This window comes from Sciurus vulgaris (genome assembly GCF_902686455.1).
Source record: "Sciurus vulgaris genome assembly, chromosome: 8".
Lineage (NCBI taxonomy): Eukaryota > Metazoa > Chordata > Mammalia > Rodentia > Sciuridae > Sciurus > Sciurus vulgaris.
Genome location: NC_136468.1, coordinates 136,280,856 through 136,300,853, shown reverse-complemented (window position 1 = coordinate 136,300,853; position 19,998 = coordinate 136,280,856). Strand labels below are relative to the sequence as shown.

At 51.9% G+C, this 19,998-nt stretch overlaps 1 protein-coding gene across 2 annotated transcripts in view; it reads left to right on the top strand.

Moving 5' to 3' along the window:
* The window catches only part of SVOP (SV2 related protein), an 87,495-nt gene that overhangs the window by 10,574 nt on the left and 56,923 nt on the right, over positions 1-19,998 (top strand). For both annotated transcript variants that reach the window (XR_013765759.1, XM_079151367.1), the window contains exons 2-4: positions 9,287-9,447; positions 14,104-14,189; positions 15,532-15,630. Coding sequence is in view for 1 of the 2 variants with exons in the window: in XM_079151367.1 (XP_079007493.1) it covers positions 9,287-9,447; positions 14,104-14,189; positions 15,532-15,630 (346 nt within the window). In the remaining variant the exon portion in view is untranslated. The remainder of the gene's footprint in view (positions 1-9,286; positions 9,448-14,103; positions 14,190-15,531; positions 15,631-19,998) is intronic.

Genomic DNA, 19,998 nt, shown 5'->3' with positions numbered 1-19,998 from the left:
GTTCCCCTCGGGAAGCCTTGGCCCACGTCGGGGGTAAATACTTTTAGGAACCCGACGGGCTCAGAACGTAGCCTGAGCGTGATGTCGCGTCAAAGGTCTCTGCTCGGCTCTGTCTGAAGACGAGGCTTGGAGCAGAGCTGGCCTCAGACGGCGGGGGCTGCTCCGGCCGCTCAGGGCACGCGACAAGGTCAAAGTGGAGAGGTGACCCCAGCTGGGGCCGGCGGAAGGCAGCCATCCGGACACACTGCCAGGCGGCTGCGGCTCCTCATGCTCCGTCCAACCCCACCAGGGGTCCCACCGGCCGATGGGACGTCATCCCCCCCGAGCGTGAGCGGCACAGAGCTGCCATAGGAGCCAGAGGTCAGCACGTCGTCCCTGCTGGTGTTGGTGTGTCTGTAATAAAAGCATCGGATGCCCCGCTTTAAGATAGGGTAGGACTCAGGGGTCCAAAGGGAAGAGCCGCCGATTCCTCTTCCTTGGCGGTTCCCTGCTCTGGTCCAATCCTCCTCCCCAGGAGAGACAAAGGACAACAGGCTTCGGCTTTTTAGGCGCATCTTTCTGGAATGGATCGTGCAGACTGCCCGGGTCCAGTTAAGATGCAGAGGGCGCGTCAGTAGGTCTGCGGGGGCCTGAGACTCTGCGTTCTAATAGGCCTCCAGGGGACGTCGGGGCCTCTGGTTCCGCAGCACAGTGAAGACTTTGGGTGGCAAGGACCAGTCACAGGACCGTGTTCTAGCAATCTAGTGAGGAACCTCGGCACGCTTCCCCGTTGGCCCTCACGGATCAGCTTGGGTGTATGGCGGCGCACGCCTGTCATCCCAGCGGCTCGGGAGGCTGAGGCAGGAGGATGGCAAGTTCAAAGCCAGCCTCAGCAAAAGTGAGGCCCTAAGCAACTCAGCGAGACCCTGTGTCTAAATAAAATACAAAAAGGGCTGGGGAGGTGGCTCAGTGGTTAAGCACCCCTGAGTTCAATCCCAAGTACCAAAAAAAAAAAAAAAAAAAAAAAAAAAAAATCCTGTATTTGTAGAACGCGATTGTCCCTAGTTTTGTACTGTGACAACCGAGGCTAAAAGCAGCAGGGTGGCACTAGGACAGAACACGGCAGGGTGGCTGGGCTGGGGACTCTGAAGTCAGGGGGCTGTACCCAAGCCTGACTGCAGCCGCTCCGTGTGAGACCTTCAGCTCGCTCCCGGCTCCTCTGTGCCGAGGGGTCCTCATCTGTGGAACGGGCACAGTGAGAGCGGAGAGTAAGTCACATGGCCCGGGCAGGGCACTGAGCTCGGGGCTGGCCGGTGACGCCCTCATCAGCCCTTACTCGTATCATCTGCGGTCACCCGCGTTTCTATCCCTGTGACCAGTGGCCAGCGCAGGAAGATTCCAGGTGGAAGCGGTAAGATTTGGAAAGACATCACAGGTCACCTTCCAGAAAGGTGACAGTGTCGCTCTTAGTCCCGGAAGGAAACCCGGAGCCACGGCTGGTCCTGGGGGAGAGGATGTGATAAGCGGAGTGTTTGGGGGGGCATGTCCTTCAGGGGTGATCCATGGACCTTCCCTTCATCCTTACAGAAGAATGGCTGTTAGAGGTAAATATTTGTTTCCTGCTTTTGCCAGAATCTTCCTCTGTATCTCCAGCGTCTGTGAAGACCGAGCGGGAGGGGGAACTGTTGATGTTTTTGATTTGGGGGCTGCTCCTGGGGCCCGGGCGCCCGGCTCTCTTGGGGTTCCCTCTCAGGAACCTGTTTCACATCCCCCCTGACTTAGTGGCTTCCAGGCTTGGCGGGTCACACTCTCAGTGCGCGCGAGGCCCCTGCAGAGCGTTCTTCTCTTTCTCTCCGTACATGAGCTTTTTTCTTCTCTCTTCCCCTGGGCTGGCCCAGAACTCCCGGGCTCAAGCGAGCCTCCTGCTTCAGCCTCCTGAGTGGCTAGGATCGCCGGCCCATGCCACCAGCTGGCATAGGTGTTTGAATGCCTGTCCCCTCCCTGCAGAGGGTGAGCTCGGCAGGCAGGGATCTGAGTTGCTGGCTCACCTGGTGGTCCCAGCGGTACCCTTGGATCTGGCACCAAGCGGTTAATAGGTGCTCAGTTAATAGGTGTGGCACCAAGCAGTTAATAGGTGCTCAGTTAATAGATGTGGACTAAATGAAGCCCAGTAACATCCCTGGCTGTGCTAAGAGTGCAGGGATTTTTTTTTTGGTGTCTTTCCAGGTGGCAAAATAAGCACAACATAAAATGTATCCATTTCACCACTTCAGAGTGCAGTCAGGGGCATTTAAGACCTGCATCCTGTCATTGGAGCCTCACCTCTGTCTCATTTTGGAACATCTCGTCACCCTCAAAGGAAACCCCTGGGTCCACTCAGCCGTGCCCAGCTGCTCCCAGGCTGTCCCCGCTGCTGGCCCAGCGTGACCCCTCCGCTTCCTCTCTCTGCAGACTGGCCTGCCCTGGGCGTTTCGTGGAAATGGAATCAGCCCTACGTGGCCTCTTGGGACTGGCTTCTGTGACTCAGTGGTTCATCTGTATTGGGTCACAAGTCAGTTTTGAGAACTTTTTTTTTTTAACGATGATGGACTAGAACCTTCTCATACGCGCTCTAGGGAGCAGGTGGGTTGTTAAATATTCAGCATCGTGGAGCCTGTCGTTGAACCCTAGGTCACTCGCCATCGCCATTGTGGAAGTATTCACTCCGCCGATGTCGGCAGGTGCTAGAAATCAGTGCTGGGCGGTGTTATTCGGGAGCTGGATTACAGGCTCACCCCTGTCTCTAAAGTACCCCGGTATCTATCAGCAACCCCCCGAAAAGCTGCCCCAGATAGACACACACCGAATCCAGTGGGGCTCTGGCCGGGCCAGTGCTGTTTAGAAGTGGCCGGGTCCCCTGTCTCAGCAGAGTCCAGCCCTGAGGCACTTCTCCTTCCAGCTGCAAGGCCTGCCCAGCCCCGGACGCAGGGGCGTTGCTCCGAGTCCCGTGTCCTGGGCCCCTCAGCCTGGAGATGAGCCTGTGGCTCTAGCTCCTCCGGGTGGCTCCCTGGGCCAGGCGGCTTCACGGCGGGGGCTGGGGAGGGGGCGGCGCGTCTGTCCGACTCTGATGCACAGAAGCAGCTCCCAGATCCGCAACAGCTGTCAGAACAGCGCAGCCCAGACCTGCGTCAGATCTTGGGGGATGGGGCCGGCCATCTGTGCCGTCCCCAGCCCTGCGGGGGCTCTGGAGCTCCTGGTTCCAGAACCCCTGCACAGCCATGACAGTCTGAAGAGCAGTCAGCCAGGCTGGAACTGAGCTGCAGCTTTCGATTCCTGCCCTAGAACACACCATTTTCCATGTCTGGCAAGCCTGCCCGCTCAGGTCAGCCTGTTCAGGCTTCATGCTCATGCCCCAGACATGCCAAGCTCAGTGACTCCCAACAGAGGCACTCCGGCTGAAATCTTAGCTCCTCCGTGCTGTGTGACCCAGGGCAGGTGCCTTAACCTCTCTGAACATCTGTTTCCTTGTTCACAAAATGAGTATAAGGTCGGTTGTCAGCTTAACAGGAGATTATATAAAGGGCTTCACATAGTACTTGTCTTTTAGCAAGTGCTCAATGACTAGATGTATGGTTGGAGGGCTTTTATCTGGGAAGTTTGAGGGAGAAAGTTAACGATTAATCTCTCACTTCTGTACAGTGTTTTGGGATTAATTTGTGTAATAACTCTGCAGGCGCTTAATTGCAGGAGATATGGTTGGTGCCCATGGTAGATTCCTTTGGCCGGGCCGGCAGATCCCCCAGCTGCTGCTGCCAGCGTGGACTGGTGTGGCTCACAGCTGCCATCTGTCATGGAGGATTGTCCTGGGTGGAGGGTAGCCCCCTAGCCTGGGAGGTCACATGTTCTGCATGGGGCAGGTTGGGGGATGCTGCTGACCGTGGTGAAACTTAGCAGCCCAGCCCCCACACCTCTCTGGGGTGCTCCAGCTCCCAGGCTGAGTCTGGACGTACTGGCCCAGCCTCTCCCTGCCCGGGGCCTGCTCCCTGCAGTTCCCAGCACGTTTCCTCCGGAGAGCACGTCCGTCAATCCTTTCCCGAGAACCCATGTCTTATTCTTTTACAAAAACCGAAAAACCCACCCTAAAATTCATACAGACACTCCAAGGACACCAGACAGCCAAAAACAGTAATGAAAAGAAAGGTCAGAATCGGAGGCCTCACCCATTCTGATGTCAAAACTTGCTACAAAGTTACAGTTATCAAAACAGTGTGGCACAGGCCTAAAGAGAGGCCAGGGAGAGCCCAGCAGCAAAGCCTCAAATCAAACCGTCTCAGCTAGAGGACCAAGACCCATTCATGGGGGGAAAAGACCATCTTTGCAACAAAAGGGTCAGGAACACTGAATATCTACATGCAGAAGGATAAAACTGGACCCCTCCCCTGACTACATACAAAAGTTAACTCAAGAAGCTTCAGAGAGCTGGGTGCCGTGGCCCACGCCTGTCATCCCAGCAGCTTGGGAGGCTGAGGCAGGAGGATCGAGAGTTCAAAGCCAGCCTCAGAAACTTAGCGAGGTCCTGAGCAACTCAGTGAAGACCCTGGCTGTTAGCACAAAAAGACCGGGCAGGATGCACAGCTCACGAATCATCTCAGCTGTTTATTCAGGAACAGTTTCACACCGGAACAGGGGACGCGGGGATGAAATGGCGTTGGTGGACCCCCTTTCCTGGTGGAAAATGAGCCACTGAAGAAAGGGGCGGGGTTTATGTAGGTTATTTTGGGGGTGATCTAGTGAGCAGATCCATTTTCTTGGGCACTCAGGAATTTGGGGTCTCTTCATCAGTGAAGTGTCAGTTTGAGGGCTTAGGAATCTGACCTTCTGGGTCGCAGGTCTGCAGACAGCGTCTGGAGAGGATCTGATTTCGAAGGGGGTTACTGCCTTTTAGACATGTCACTTTAGGGGTAATAAAATACTTTCTCCCTGTCTGCAGCTGGCATCCGGAAAACCTTCGTCGCAGGAGATGAAGGCTGTCTGTACCTGGTCTTCTGTTTTGGTCCCTCTTCCCAGTCCACATTATCTTGGGGATTTTTCATTTTCCATATCTATACTGTCTCTAAATAAAAGCTAAAAAGGGCTGGGGATGTGGTTCAGTGGTTAAGCACCCCAGGGATTAATCCCCAGTACAAAAAAAAAAAAAAAGAAGAAGAAGATATTCAGAGGGCCGGTGAGCCTGTGTTGCTCGATGTTATAGAAATGCAAATCAGAACCACAATGAGCTGCCATTATCCAACCATAGAAAATAACAGGTATGGGCCAGCATGTGCAGACACTGGAAGCTCTGTACACGACCAGTGGGAGTACAAAATGACGTGGTCACTGCGGAAGACAGCACAGTAACTCCTCAGAAATTTAAACACTGAAGTACCATTTTTTGGGGGGACGGGTACTGGGGATTGAACTCAGGGGCACTCGACCACTGAGCCACGCCCCCAACCCTGTTTGGTGGTTTATTTAGAGACAGGGTCTCACTAAGTTGCTTAGCACCTCTCTTTTGCTGAGGCTGGCTTTGAACCTGCGATCCTCCTGCCTCAGCCTCCCGAGCAGCTGGGATGACAGGCACGAACCACCGCGCAAACCATTTTATCCAGGGGTTCCACTCCTAGGTATGCACCCAAAAGAAGTGAAGCAGGACCCACACAGATCCCGTCTAGTCACGTCAGCAGGATTCACAACAACCGAGAGGTGGAAGCAATGCCAGTCTCTGTCAACTGGCAAATGGACAAGCAGGCTGGAATGTTATGGAATATCACAGTGGAATATTATTTAGTCTTCAAAAAGGAACGAAATTCTTGGGGTGTGACTCAGCGGTAGAGCACTTGCCTCGCATGTTTTGAGGTCCATCCCCAGCACCCCCCCACGCACACACACAAACAAAAGAGGCATGAAAATTCTAACAACTGTGATGCAGATGAACCTTGAAGACACAAAAGGACAGATATTATGTGATTCCTCTGATCCAAGGTTGCTGGGATTGTCGAATTCATAGACATAAAGTGGAAGGGTAGCCAGTGCAGTGGTACATACCCCTGATCCCAGCAGCTTGGGAGACTGAGACAGGAGGATTGGGAGTTCTAAGCCAGCCTCAGCAAATGAGCAAGGCCCTAAGCAATTCAGTGAGACCCTGTCTCTAAATAAAATATAAAAAAGGGGCTGGGGATGTGGCTCAGTGGTTAAGCGCCCCTGGGTTCAATCCCCAGCACCAAAAAGAGCAAAAGAAAAGAGAGAAAAAGAAAGAAGGAAGGAAAGAAAGTATGTTGGAAACCAGCAACTGGGCAGAGGGAGAAGAGGGAGCTCGTGTTTAATGGGAACAGAGTTCCAACTGGGAGATATGGAAAAGTTCTGGAGATGGATGGTAGTGATGGACATGCCACAACTCGAATGTCCTTACTGCCACAGAACTGTGTGCTTAAAAATGGTTAAAGTGGCAAATTATGTTACATATATTTTACCACAATACCAGAGAGGGAGAAAAAGGAATCGCCATTTCAGTTCTGCTTCCAGGGAACCCGACCCTTAATTCTTATACCCAGTGCACAGGAGGGTAAACAGAGGCACAGAGACACCTGTGTTTTTCTTATTCAGTGGGGATGACGATAGTCCCCACCTCCAGGGGTTATTCTGAGAACTAAATCAAACAATAAGGGTTATAGCCAAGCGTGGTGGCACACACCTATAATCCCAGCAACTTGGGAGGCTGAGGCAGGAGGATCTTAAGTTTGAGGCTAGCCTCCCCAAGTTAGCGAGAACCTGAGCAACTTAGTGAGACCCTGTCTCAAAATAAAAATGAAAAGGACTGGGGGTGTGGCTCAGTGGTTAAGCCTCCTGGATTCAATCCCTGGTACACCCCCCCCCCAAAAAAAAAATCAGAAAAAGAAATGAGGCAGGTAAAGACCCAAGGAATACTGTTACCTATGAAGATGTGAGGGAAAGAGACTCGTGGCCTCAACTGAGTCACGGTTGAACGGTGGCAGGACAGTAGGCGCAGAGTTATTCTGTTACCTACATAGTTTTATATCCCTGAAATATTTCAGATTAAAACGTTTTTATGGAAACATTATAGCAAATGGGAAGCCACAGAAGGATCTGAAAAGGCAGTAGCCTTTCATCCGGGCTGGTGGGGACACAGGACTTTAAGGCAGACAGGGGAGGTTGAGCCTTGGCTGGGTGGCTCCGTGGTTATGACTGTGGACGAGTCACGTGACGCCGGGGCCTCAGTGGTCTCGTCTGTAAAGCGATGAGGACACGCCAGTTTTCATGGAGCCGATGCGCAGACGGAGCCCACAGCCGAGCCACGCGGTGCCGGCAGACGGGACTCCCCTCTAGCGCCAGCCTCGAAGCTCAGCCTCCGAGCTCAGCCGGTCGCCTTTCTAGCCCCAATGTCGCCAAAGAGTGGGGCTTCGGTTATTCACAAAATCTCTGATTTCTCCTCTGTCTTTTCTAGCAGTTCCCAAGCAGGACAAATTCCCTGCACTTGACCGGGCACGATGGCGCACGCCCCTCATCCCAGCAGCTCCGGAGGCTGAGTCAGGAGGATCGCGAGTTCAAAGCCAGCCTCAGCAATTTAGCGAGGCCCTAAATAACTCAGAGCGACCCTGTCTTTAAATAAAATATAGGAAGAGGGCTGGGGATGTGGCTCAGTGGCTAAGCACCCCGGGGGTTCAATCCTTGGTACTAAAAAAAAAAAAAAAATTCTCTGCACTTGCGACGTGAACACTTTCTAGGCCAGGGCACCAGCTCTTCTTCACTAAGGTACGTGGAGCAACTTGCGTTAATAATCACAGCAGTATTGTATTTAGATCTCTGTCTTCCTCCCCCTCCCTCCCTCCCTCTCTCTCTGGGTACTGGGATCGAACCCAAGGGTATTCTGCGCCACATCCCCAGCCCTGTTCATTTTTCATTTTGAAACAGGGTCTTCCTGAGTTACTGAGGCTGGCCTCGAACTTGTGATCCTCCCACCTCAGCCTCTCGAGTCACTGGTATTACGGGCGTGTGCCGCCGCACACAGAGACCTCTCTTTTTCTGTAACCTGTTTCAGGCACAGATCAAATTTGCTGTCCTGTTGCTCATACAACCTCTCTGCTGTTTACGCCCTTGACACCCAGACTTTTTTCAAAGTCTGATAGAAATGAGCGTTACCTATTGAAAGTCATCCCCCCTGTGAGATTGTGGGGGTGGAACACACCTGGCTGTGAGTGCTGCCCCTCAGGCACCACCACAGGGCTGGCAGACAGTGGGGATTTTGTATTTGGGAACGAAGAGTTTGAAGGAGGCAGGTAATTTTGCCTCTCGGTCCCAGATGAAGAAACTGCTGTTCAGAGTAACCAAGTGTGAAGGTGTGAATCTCATGAGTGGGATCTGTGGGGTCTCAATTCAAAGGCCTCACAGGTCCTGGCAAATGGGGCAAAGGGCCAAGCGAGAGGAAGGCAGCACGTGTGTAAGGATAAGGGGCAAAAGACCCTCAGGGCTGGAGATCATCTGGAGAAGAGGAGACTGTGGTCACAGTGGAGTGTGTGTCCCTTCTGCAGGGCCACTGCCGCCACGGTCTAGCCACATGCAGGCGTGTGAGCTGCAATGACCAGATAGCCTTCTATCTGGGAATCTGACTTTTTAATGTAAATTCTCTCAATTAAAAAATATTAGCATCCACTTTAAATTAAAAAAAAAAAAACCGAAAGGACCTTTCTGGGGCCTCACGTGAGCCTCAGGTGACCAGCTTGTTGCTTGTGTTACAAAGACACAGGCGAGTCCAGATTCTGGAAAGAAGATATGATTGTGCAGAGCTTATCAGCAGCTTGGCCAGAGCCAGGCTGGTGTATGACTGGATCCCTGAGCTCACGCCGCCCGGTGTCTGTGTTGGTCTGTGCCAGTGTGCTCGGGGATGTCCACCAACTAGGAAATTGCCTGGGACACTTTCCCAGGTGTCCTGGCCGGGAAGCGATGTATGACTGAACAGTCCCGCTCGACAGCATTCAGGTCTCGGACAAAGATACCCTCCTTCACGCAGCCTGCTCCGCGAACGGGGCGCCCCCACCCTGGCCTTGTGCAGTGCCCAGCCTGGCCAACCGCAGTGCCGGCCCTGGTACAATCCCTCTCCAGGTGGCCATTCTTCTTCACCTCACCCTCCTGGATAGAAAAGCCAGTTCCCTCCCTTTCAACTCTCCACATCATGCGAGAAAAGTGCTTCACCTGTCTTGGGCACGAGAGCCATGTGGCGAGGCCACTGAGGAGGTGTCCCAGCCATGGTGATGCGGTTTGCTCTTCTCTCCAGGGTGGTGAAATTCCGTCGCACGGGCGAGAGCGCAAGGTCGGAGGACGACGCGGCTTCAGGAGAGCACGAGGTCCAGATCGAGGGGGTGTGCGTGGGCCTAGAGGCCGTCGAGCTGGACGACGGGGCGGCCGTGCCCAAGGAATTTGCCAATCCCACGGACGGTGAGCGGGGTCTGCAGCCGGGGAGTCAGGCTGGGCCACGGTCGGGGCCCTGAGGCGCCAGGGTCACCTCCCTTTCAGAATGTTCTCGCGAAGGGGCCGTTGGGGGGCACTGAGGGCCCAGGTGCGACGCTGGGAGTGAGGCCGTGTCTGAAAGGCTTCCCAGCAGGCAGGGCCTCATCACAGTCCCCGCCAGGCACCACTGCATGGCGCTGGGCTGAGGAGGGCAGCAACAGAGGGGCAGTGGTGGTGGTGATGGTGGTGGTGATGGTGGTGGTGGTGATGGTGGTGGTGATGGTGGTGATGGTGGTGGTGGTGGTGGTGGTGGTGGTGATGGTGGTGGTGATGGTGGTGATGGTGGTGGTGGTGGTGGTGGTGGTGATGGTGGTGGTGGTGATGGTGGTGGTGCTGGTGGTGATGGAGGTGGTGGTGGTGGTGATGGAGGTGGTGGTGGTGGTGATGGTGGTGATGGTGATGGTGGTGGTGGTGATGGTGGTGATGGTGATGGTGATGGTGGTGGTGATGGTGGTGATGGTGATGGTGGTGGTGGTGATGGTGGTGATGGTGATGGTGATGGTGGTGGTGGTGGTGATGGTGATGGTGGTGGTGGTGACGGTGGTGATGGTGATGGTGATGGTGGTGGTGGTGGTGGTGGTGGTGATGGTGGTGGTGGTGATGGTGGTGATGGTGATGGTGATGGTGGTGGTGGTGGTGATGGTGGTGATGGTGGTGGTGGTGGTGGTGGTGGTGATGGTGGTGGTGATGGTGGTGGTGGTGATGGTGGTGATGGTGGTGGTGATGGTGGTGGTGGTGGTGGTGGTGGTGATGGTGATGGTGGTGATGGTGGTGATGGTGGTGATGGTGGTGGTGATGGTGGTGGTGGTGGTGATGGTGGTGGTGGTGGTGGTGGTGGTGATGGTGGTGGTGGTGGTGGTGGTGGTGGTGGTGATGGTGGTGATGGTGGTGGTGATGGTGGTGGTGATGGTGGTGGTGGTGGTGGTGGTGGTGGTGATGGTGGTGGTGGTGGTGGTGGTGGTGGTGGTGGTGATGGTGGTGGTGATGGTGGTGGTGGTGGTGGTGGTGGTGGTGGTGGTGGTGATGGTGGTGATGGTGGTGATGGTGGTGGTGGTGGTGGTGATGGTGGTGATGGTGATGATGGTGGTGGTGGTGGTGGTGGTGGTGGTGGTGATGGTGGTGGTGATGGTGGTGGTGGTGGTGGTGGTGGTGGTGATGGTGGTGGTGGTGGTGGTGGTGGTGGTGGTGGTGATGGTGGTGGTGATGGTGGTGGTGGTGGTGGTGGTGGTGGTGGTGGTGGTGATGGTGGTGATGGTGGTGATGGTGGTGGTGGTGGTGGTGATGGTGGTGATGGTGATGATGGTGGTGGTGATGGTGGTGGTGATGGTGGTGGTGGTGGTGGTGGTGATGATGGTGGTGGTGATGGTGGTGGTGGTGGTGGTGGTGATGATGGTGGTGGTGATGGTGATGATGGTGATGGTGGTGGTGATGGTGGTGGTGGTGGTGATGGTGGTGGTGGTGATGGTGATGATGGTGATGGTGGTGGTGGTGATGGTGGTGGTGGTGATGGTGATGATGGTGATGGTGGTGGTGATGGTGGTGGTGGTGGTGATGGTGGTGATGGTGGCGACAGTAGCTGTCACTGGCTGAGGACCCACTCTGTGCCCGTCCTGCTGAGGGCACTCTACATGGATTTCCCGTTCAGCCCTCATAACAGGTGCGGTCGGCACCGTCTTCCCCATCTTCCCACCGTCTTCCCACCGTCTTCCCCGTCCTCAGGCAAGGAAACTGAAGCCCAGAAGGGTTCATTCAGCATCTTCCCCAGGACTGCCAGCTAGGAATGAGCCAAGCTGGATTGGTGCCCAGGCCATCTGGCCTCACAGCCCCATGACCTTGTGCAGCCTCTGAACAGAGGATGGTCAAATAAGAGCCTAGTGTCGGACTCCCGTCTCCACCTGGTGCCGAGCGAGAAGACGTTCCATGCTTTCCTGAGATCCCCAGGTTCCCCACACAGGAGGGCAAGCAACCCAACCCAGGACCCGTTCCCAGCAGATCTCAGGAGGCAGCGACAGCGGGAATTGAGAGCAGAGGCCACATCGCCGAGCTGAGCTGGCTCACCTCCCAGCGCTGCCACACACTAGCCTGCAACCCGGGCGAGTCCCCGCCCCCTCCGATGGGCTATGGTGTGTCATTCATAGGGTTGTCATGGGAACTTGATGAATGACTCACAGTAACTTTTTGATGCGGCACCTGGTACGCAGGCTGCTCTCAGCAAATGCCCCACGTTAGTGCTGTTCCTGTTATTGATTACGGGCTGGGGACAAAGCTCAGTAGTAGACCCCCTTCCCGGAGTGCACAAGGCCGAGCTCGGTCCCCAGTACTGAAAAAAAAAAATTGGCGATGTCATTAGACTCACCGTAATAGGTTTCCTGGGGAACCTAGAACCTGCGGTGTGAAAAACACCAGTTCACACTTTTGGAGAAAATTACAATCAGCCTAAGAGGCTCATGGTTGAAATTCCAAAAAAGACGAGGACTCCCGGCAGGGACTGAGGAGACCCTGGGGGGTGGCCATGGGGGACCACCCAGCATCCTTCTTCAGTATGTTTAGGTTTTAATGAACTTTATTTGGAAATCATTTTAGATTTGCCAAAAAAAAAAAAAAAGTGCAACAAGAGTGTGTTAGTCAACTCTCTGTTACTACAACAAAATAACCGGGATGTTTATGTAAAAAGAGTTAAGATTGATTGTGGCTCATCGACCCAGAGGTCACAGTGTGTGATTGAGGGGCCTGGTCTCTTGGGGCCTGTGGCCAGGCAGCACCTCAGGCGGAGGCATCTGGAGGAACAAGCTGCTCCCATCTTGGCAGGCAGGAAGGGAAGGAGGGAGAGCAGGAAGGGGCTGAGCCCCAGCTTCCCCTTCAAGGACATTCCTCAGTGACCTGGCTTTCTCTGACTAGGTGGAGACGTCCAGAGAGGTTCCACATCTCCCGATAGCGCCATGGCTGGGGACTGAGCCTTATTTAGCACATGGGCCTTTGGGAACAGTCTAGATCCAAACCGTAGCAGAGGGTAGAGAGAGATGCCACCTACCCTTCACCCAGCCTGTGCGAAGGGCAGCACTTTACCTGATCACAGTGCATCTTCAGAACTGAGAAATTAGGCTGAGGCAGGAGGATCTCAAGTTCAAAGCCAGCCTCAGCAATAGCGAGGTGCTAAGCAACTCAGGGAGTCCCTGTCTCTAAATAAAATAAATTCCAAATAGGGCTGGGGAGGTGGCTCAGGGGTCCAATGCCCCTGAGTTCAATCCCTGGTACCCCTCCCCTCCAAAAAAAGAAAAAGAGAGAGAGAGAGAGAGAGAGAGAGAGAGAAGGGAAGGAGGGAGGGAGGGAGGGAGGAAGGAAGGAAGGAGGGAAGGAAGGAAGGACTGAGAACTTAGCACTGGTGCGTCTCTGCGACCACACTTCCTTCAGATCCCCACCCTTCTCTAGGGGTCTTGTGCCAGGACTCAGCTCAGCAAGCCATCTTGGGTTTAATCGTTGGGTACTCTTTAAAATATTTATTAGCTCATAAATTATGCTTTTTCCTCCCCTGAGTACAAAAAAATAACATGTGTTTCTTGGGAAAGTATTCAGATGTTCTAGAAATGTCCAAAGTAGGAAAGTGAGCATGGTTCTCAAAGAGGACACTGTGAACAGAGTGAAGGTCCTCTCGGCCTTTCGCGCCGGCACGACGCGCGCATGCGCACAGGCACCGGCGCACACAGGGGAACCTAATTTTATCACAAAGCAGCTCTTCCCGTGTGTACTTCTCCACAGCTCGCATTTTCCGCTTAACAATAGAGAGTGGACGTCTTTCCACCTCGGTGCAGATGGAACTCTGCTTTTAAAAAGCCATTTGGGCTGGTGATGGAGCTCAGTGGTAGCATGTGGGAGGTCCTGGGTTCTGTCCCCAGCTCCTGGAAAAAATGCAAAATAAAAGCATTGATTTCTTCCTGTGTAAGTAATAAATTATAAAAGGAAGAAAGTGAACGGGTCTTATGATTCTCCGCTGCCTCTATCTGAAGATAACAAAAATAAAACCCTAAAGTCATCTATAGATATAGACATATAAACATATCTCTATATTTATCTATAAATATTAGGTTGTCCAGCTTGTTTTTTAAAAATTAACAGACCAGGCACGGTGACACATGCCTATAATCCCAGTGACTTGGGAGGCTAAGAAAGGAGGCTCACACGTTCAAGGCCAGCTTCAGCAACTTAGATCCTACCTCAAAATAAAAAACGTGGGGATGTAGCTCAGTGGTAGAGGACCCCTGGGTTTCATTCCCAGTACCTCAAAAAAATTATTATGTACATCTTTCTTTATACATTCTTTTCAACAGGTCATATTTCATAGCGTGAACATTTAATAATTTGCATATAATCTATAATAATTGATTTAACCAGCGCTCTGCTGGTAGGACATTCTGGGTTTCTAGTTTTCCCTGCCGTGAATAATATCGCAATAGCAAGACATTTTTCCACAACATCTGGAATTTTTTCTGCTAGGGAAAGTTCTAGAAGCAGCATGTGCTATGATTGACTAGCTTGGCTCAAGACCATGCAAGGTGCACTGATCCGTATTCCCCTTCTCCTTCTCAGATACTTTCATGGTGGAAGATGCGGTGGAAGCTATCGGGTTTGGAAAATTTCAGTGGAAGCTGTCCGTACTCACCGGCCTGGCTTGGGCAAGTATTGGAGGGCGGGGGCAGGGGGCTCACCTGCACCTCCGAGAACCCCCACATTGCTCATGGCGGTTCCCATGATCTACAAGGAGGGACAGAATTCCGCCCCCCTTGCATAGTCTTTGCCTGAGTGCCCGTTAGTGAGGCTTCTGTAGGGTGGTAAATAGGGACCATCCAGCTCTGTGCCAGGGAGGCGTTGGGTGTGGCTGTTGATCGCCCCGCCCCCAGGAGGGAGCTGAAGCTCCCAGCTAATTAGATGGCTCTCCACCCTTGGGGCTTCAGGGCTACTAGGAGATGGTGGTGTCTGCTGTGATTGCTCCCTAGAAAAACAGGCACAAATAAAATTGGCTTTCTGCACTGGGGATGTAGCAGCAGATCATCTGGTGGCAGATCATCACTTGCTAGCTGTGCAGAAGGCCCTGGGTTTGATCCCCTGTACTGCCAAAAAGAAAAAAAGAAGCCTTCTGCTTCAAAGGATTCACACCCTCTTGCTGAAATCCCCTCCATAGCTGTGGCAAAGAGAGTAGCTAGGCCTTTAACCCAGCTGCAGTTGGTTTTTTGAGATGCCAATCAAACTACATATTTTTTCCAAACCAGTGGTCAATTTCCCTGCATTATTTCTCCCACTAATTTGAAAAGCAGCTTTGTTGAACGCCATGGTCCTATAGTTGTACAAGTCTGCTTGTAAACTCTATTTCTTATTATTCTGTTTGCCTAGTCCTGAAAATTTACCAAGATATTTAATTGCTGGGGCCTCGAGTATGTTTTGAAAAGGTCGCACTTGTTAAATAGAATTCTACACGAACAAAATGACCTAGGGACCAGAGACAAGCTAATCTTTAGTGCATCAAAGAGAAAAGATAGTTGTCTCTCCACCTCACTGGAGATGTTTTTCTCAAGTCGGGTGTGGTGGCGCACATCTGTCATCCCAGCGGCTCGGGAGGCTGAGGCAGGAGGATCGCGAGATCAGAGCCAGCCTCCGCAACTTAGCGAAGCCCTGAGCAACCCCCTCTCCAAATAAAATATAAAAAGGGGCTGGGGATGTGGCCCAGTGGTTAAGCGCCCCTGGGTTCAATCTCTGGTACCAAAAAAAAAAAAAAGTTTTCTCAGATTTTAGAAATAGGACATTGTCTCATTTCGTCTGGGGAGTGCCTGTATTTTTTTAAATGCGGGGAAGCACACGCAGCGTGGTAAGTGACTACGGTCAGTTCCACCATGGTAACGCACTGGCCGAACCACAGGGGCTCTCGGTGGGTCTGGGCAGGCAGTGGTGCAGTTTGCCGCCTGCCCCTGGGGTCAGTGCCAGCAGCCTCCTGGCCTCACGGTGTCTCCTTGCTCTCTGCAGATGGCCGACGCCATGGAGATGATGATCCTGAGCATCCTGGCGCCCCAGCTGCACTGCGAGTGGCGGCTCCCCAGCTGGCAGGTGGCCTTGCTGACCTCGGTAGGCAGCCCAGAGGCCCTCTCTCTCCGGGTGGTCGTGCACAGCTCTGCTCCCCTGGGTGCCCTGTGGGATGTCCCCGCTCCTGCTGCTCAAGGCTCAGCAGAGAAGAATCAGGCGCTGGGCTCCATCCACCTGGGGCCCCCGACGTGCTGCTCAGTCGTGGGGGACTTGGAACCCGCCTGGGCCAGTCGCTTCACTCTGCAAGCCTCGCTCTCCTGACGGGGAGCAGGGGATGTTGCTTCCTTCACTCGGGGTGTCTGGGGGACTAGAGAGAAGATGGTGCCTGACGGGTCGTAGTTGCTCAGTAAGCAGTGGTTAGAGCTGCTCCCTGGAACGAGGGTCTCCTGGAGGGAGGGGCGGAACCTTCTAGAAGGGAAGGGACTGCTGGACCAGATGAGCGGGTGATAACGGGGATCACAGGAGCTAGTGCCTCCGGGGTGCTTCCTGTGAAGTGGGCGTGAGTGATGTTGTACTGAGCGCTGCGTAGTGTACGTCGTGCCCTTTAGCCCTTATGACACTGAGGAAAATGAGGCTCACAGACGGTGAGCCACGTACTCAGGGCCCCGCGGCCTGGCTAGTGGCAGAGAGCAATTTCTTACTGCGAATACATCCCAGAATGCTGCTTGGGTGTCCTGGATTTCTCTTTTTTTGGTGCTGGGTGTTGAATCCAGGGGTGCTTAACCACTGAACCACATCCCCAGCCCTTTTTTATGTTTTATTTCGAGACAGGGTCTCGCCAAGTTGCTGAGGGCCTCACTACGTTGCTGAGGCTGGCTTTGAACTCACGATCCTCCTGTCTCAGCCTCCCCAGCTGCTGGGAGCTTGTTTTGTTTTCAGTACCAGGGATTAAACCCCCAGGGTGCTTAACCACTGAGCAACATCCCCAGCCCCTCCCTTTTTTTTTTTTTTTTTTTTAGACAGGGTCTCGCTAAGTTACTGAGACTGGCCTCCTTACTATCCTCCTGCCCCAGCCTCCCGAGCCACTGGGATTACAGGCGTGCAGCACCATGCCTGGCTTGCTTGGGCGTTTTAATTCTTCTTATTATCTTTTATAGATAACTGTTTTGGAATGGCCTGAGTTCCTGCCACAGCCAGGCCTGGCCTGATATTAGCAATAAAGTCATGCTGCTCAGTGGGAGGAACTTCACAGCATCCACCTCCGTTTTTGTGGTGAACGACTTTATGGTCGACAAAATAGAGGCCTGTTTTTCTGCAGATGGGCAACAAAATACATCACCGGGCCTGGAGCAGGGCAAGAGGGACAGCACGTGGCAGTTCTCCTGTTCCTGGTTCCCGCAGGCCCCGCTGGGAGAATCAGCCAGGCCTCTGCTTCTTCCAGGCAGGGTTTTTCTGGTCTTGTCGTTGGTTTATTTTTTTCTTTGATCTGCTTTAACTTTTTTGCTGTGCTCGGGCCGTCATGGGTTTAGAAACAACCGCAGTTTATTGAGCACTTATTAGGCGCCGGGCTCTGTCCACTTTCTCTTTGACCCCCCTGCATCCTGTGGAAAGAGATACTATTATGGCCCCCATTTCTATAAATAAGGAAAATAAGGCTTAGAACAGTGGGTTGACTTGCTCCAGGTCACATGACCAGGGACCATCATACTCTCTCTTCCACAGGACGGAGGGGATCAAAGAGAAAGTGGACAGAGCCCGGCACCTAATAAGTGCTCAATAAATTGAGGTTGTTAATAAACCAGTGAGGGCCTGAGCTCAGCAGGCCAGGCCTGGCGGACTCAGAGGCCCTGTTCCCAGCCACTGCCCCAGACGACTGTCTTGTGAGATGGAGTTGGAATCTGGGGGTTAGGTAGACCCAGAGCCCCCCACCCCCACTGTTCAGTGGCAAAGTTAGAGCCACATGGTCAGAGGCTGTCTGACTGCTGCTTGCATGAAGAGGGTACGCCCTGCCTATCATTGTTGGCACAAGAAATACTAGACACAGTGGCACACGCCTGTCATCCCAGTGGCTTGGGAGGTTGAGGAAGGAGGATTGCGAGTTCAAAGCCAACCTCAGCAAGAGCGAGGCCCTCAGCAACTCAGCAAGACCCTGTCTCTAAATAAATACAAAATAGGGCTGGGGAGGTGGCTCAGAGGTAGAGCACTTGCCTAGCATGCACCGAGCCCCAGGTTCCATCCCCAGCACTGCGAAAAATAAGAGTTGAAAGGTTGTAGGTTGCAGGTTTGATATCATTTCCAGCATATTGAAATATAAAAAATTTAAATAAAATTATCGCATTACTATTTTAAAATCTATCCAGTGGAATTGAAATACTTATCTGATAGCCACCATCATTTGTTTTAAGATAGCATAAAGAAGCCAAGCCAGGTGGTGCAGGCCTGTAATCCCAGCCTCTCAGGAGGCTGAGGCAGGAGGATCCCAAGTTCAGGGCCAGCCTCAGCAATTTCATGAGATCCTGTCTCAAAGTAAAACATATTTAAAAAGGGCTTAGGGATGTAGCACCCTAAGTGGTGAAGCACCCCTGGGTTCAATCCCCAGTACAAAAAAACCCAAAAGCAAACAAAAGCCAGGTGCGGTGACGCACACCTTGATGTCACCCCAGCGCCTCCGGAGGCTGAGGCAGGACTATCGTGAGTTCAAAGCCAGCCTCAGCAAAAGTGAGATGCTAAGCAACTCAGTGAGACCCTGTCTCTAAATAAAATATAAAAAAGGGCTGGGGGTGTGGCTCAGTGGCCAAGTGCCCCCCGAGTTCAATCCCTGCTACTCCAAAACAAGCAAACAAAACACATAAAGTTCTTCAGAAGAATTTGGAAATTTTGCGTTGTGTTTTTGTGGGGGTTGGTTTGTTGTGGTGCTGGGGATTGAGCCCAGGGCCTGTATTGAGCCAGGTCGGGCAGATGCTCCCCCTTTAATCTCAGTCCACCAGTATCTGAGTGATATTCCCACCTCGTTTTCTTCTTGGGCTAGTATTTCTATTTCATTTCTCCCTATAATTTTAACTCCATGTAATGTTTTCTTGCACTTGAAAATATCGCATTCATCACTCTATCGTAATTCTCCATGACAGATCTAAATATTACATGATTGTTTTTTAATTTTCTGAGATGAGAAAGCTCTGCACATTAAAATGTTTCTCCTGCATTGACTTATCATTGTGATTTTTAGTAATACACAGTAGATCAACAAGATGTAATTAATTTTTTAATTATTTTAAAATTTGTTCTAATTAGTTGTACATGACAGTAGGATGCATTTATACATTTTGATAGATCATACATAAATGGAGTATGATTTCTCATTTTTCTGATTATACATGTTGCAGGATCACATCGGTCATGCAGTCATACATGCACATGAGGTAATGATGTCTGTTTCACTTGACTATCCTTCCTACCCCCACACCCCTTCCCCTCCGTCCCCTCTACCTATAGTAACTCTTTTCTTCCCTAGCCCCGCCCCCTTATTGTGAATTAACATCCGCCTGTCAGGGAAAACATTTGGCCTTTGGTTTTTTTTTTTTTGTTTGGCTTATTTTACTTAGCATGAAATTCTCAAAACTCCATCCATTTACCAACAAAGGCCATAATTTTATTTTTCTTTAAAAGTCAGTAATATTCCATCATATATATACACCACATTTTCTTTATCCATTCATCTGTTGAAGGGCATCTATGTTGGTTCCATAGTTTAGCTCTTGTGAATTGAGCTGCTATAAACATTGATGTGGCTGCATCACTATAGTATGCTGATTTTAAGTCCTTTGGGTATAAACCGAGGAGTGGGATAGTTGTGTCAAATGGTGGTTCCATTCCAATTTTTCTGAGGAATCTCCACCCTGCTTTCCAGAGTATTCACACCAATCTGCAGTCCCACCAGCAATGTATGAGTGTACCTTTCTCCCCACATCCTCGCCAACACTTATTGTTGCTTGTATTCTTGATAATTGCCATTTTGACTGGAGTGAGATGAAATCTTAGGGTAGTTTTGATTTGCACTTCTCTAATTGCTAGAGAAGTTGAACATTTTCTCATATATTTGTTGATTGATTGTATATCTTCCTTCTGTGAAGTATCTGTTCAGTTCCTTAGCCCATTTGTTGATTGGGTTATTTGTTTGTTTGTTTTTTGGTGTTAAGTTTTTTGAGTTCCTTATATAGCCTAGAGAGTAATACTTTATCTGAGGTTCATGTGGTCAAGAGTAATTAATTTTGACAAATAGTTTTTTGTTTTGTTTTGTTTTGTTTTGTTTGGTACTGGGGATTGAACCCAGGGGTGCTGAGCTACATCCCCAGCCCTTTTTATTTTTTATTTCGACACAAGCTCTTGCTGAGTCTCTGAGGCTGTCCTCCAACTTGCCATCCTCCTACCTCGGTCTCCCAAGTCAGTGGGATTTCAGGCCTGCACCACCCT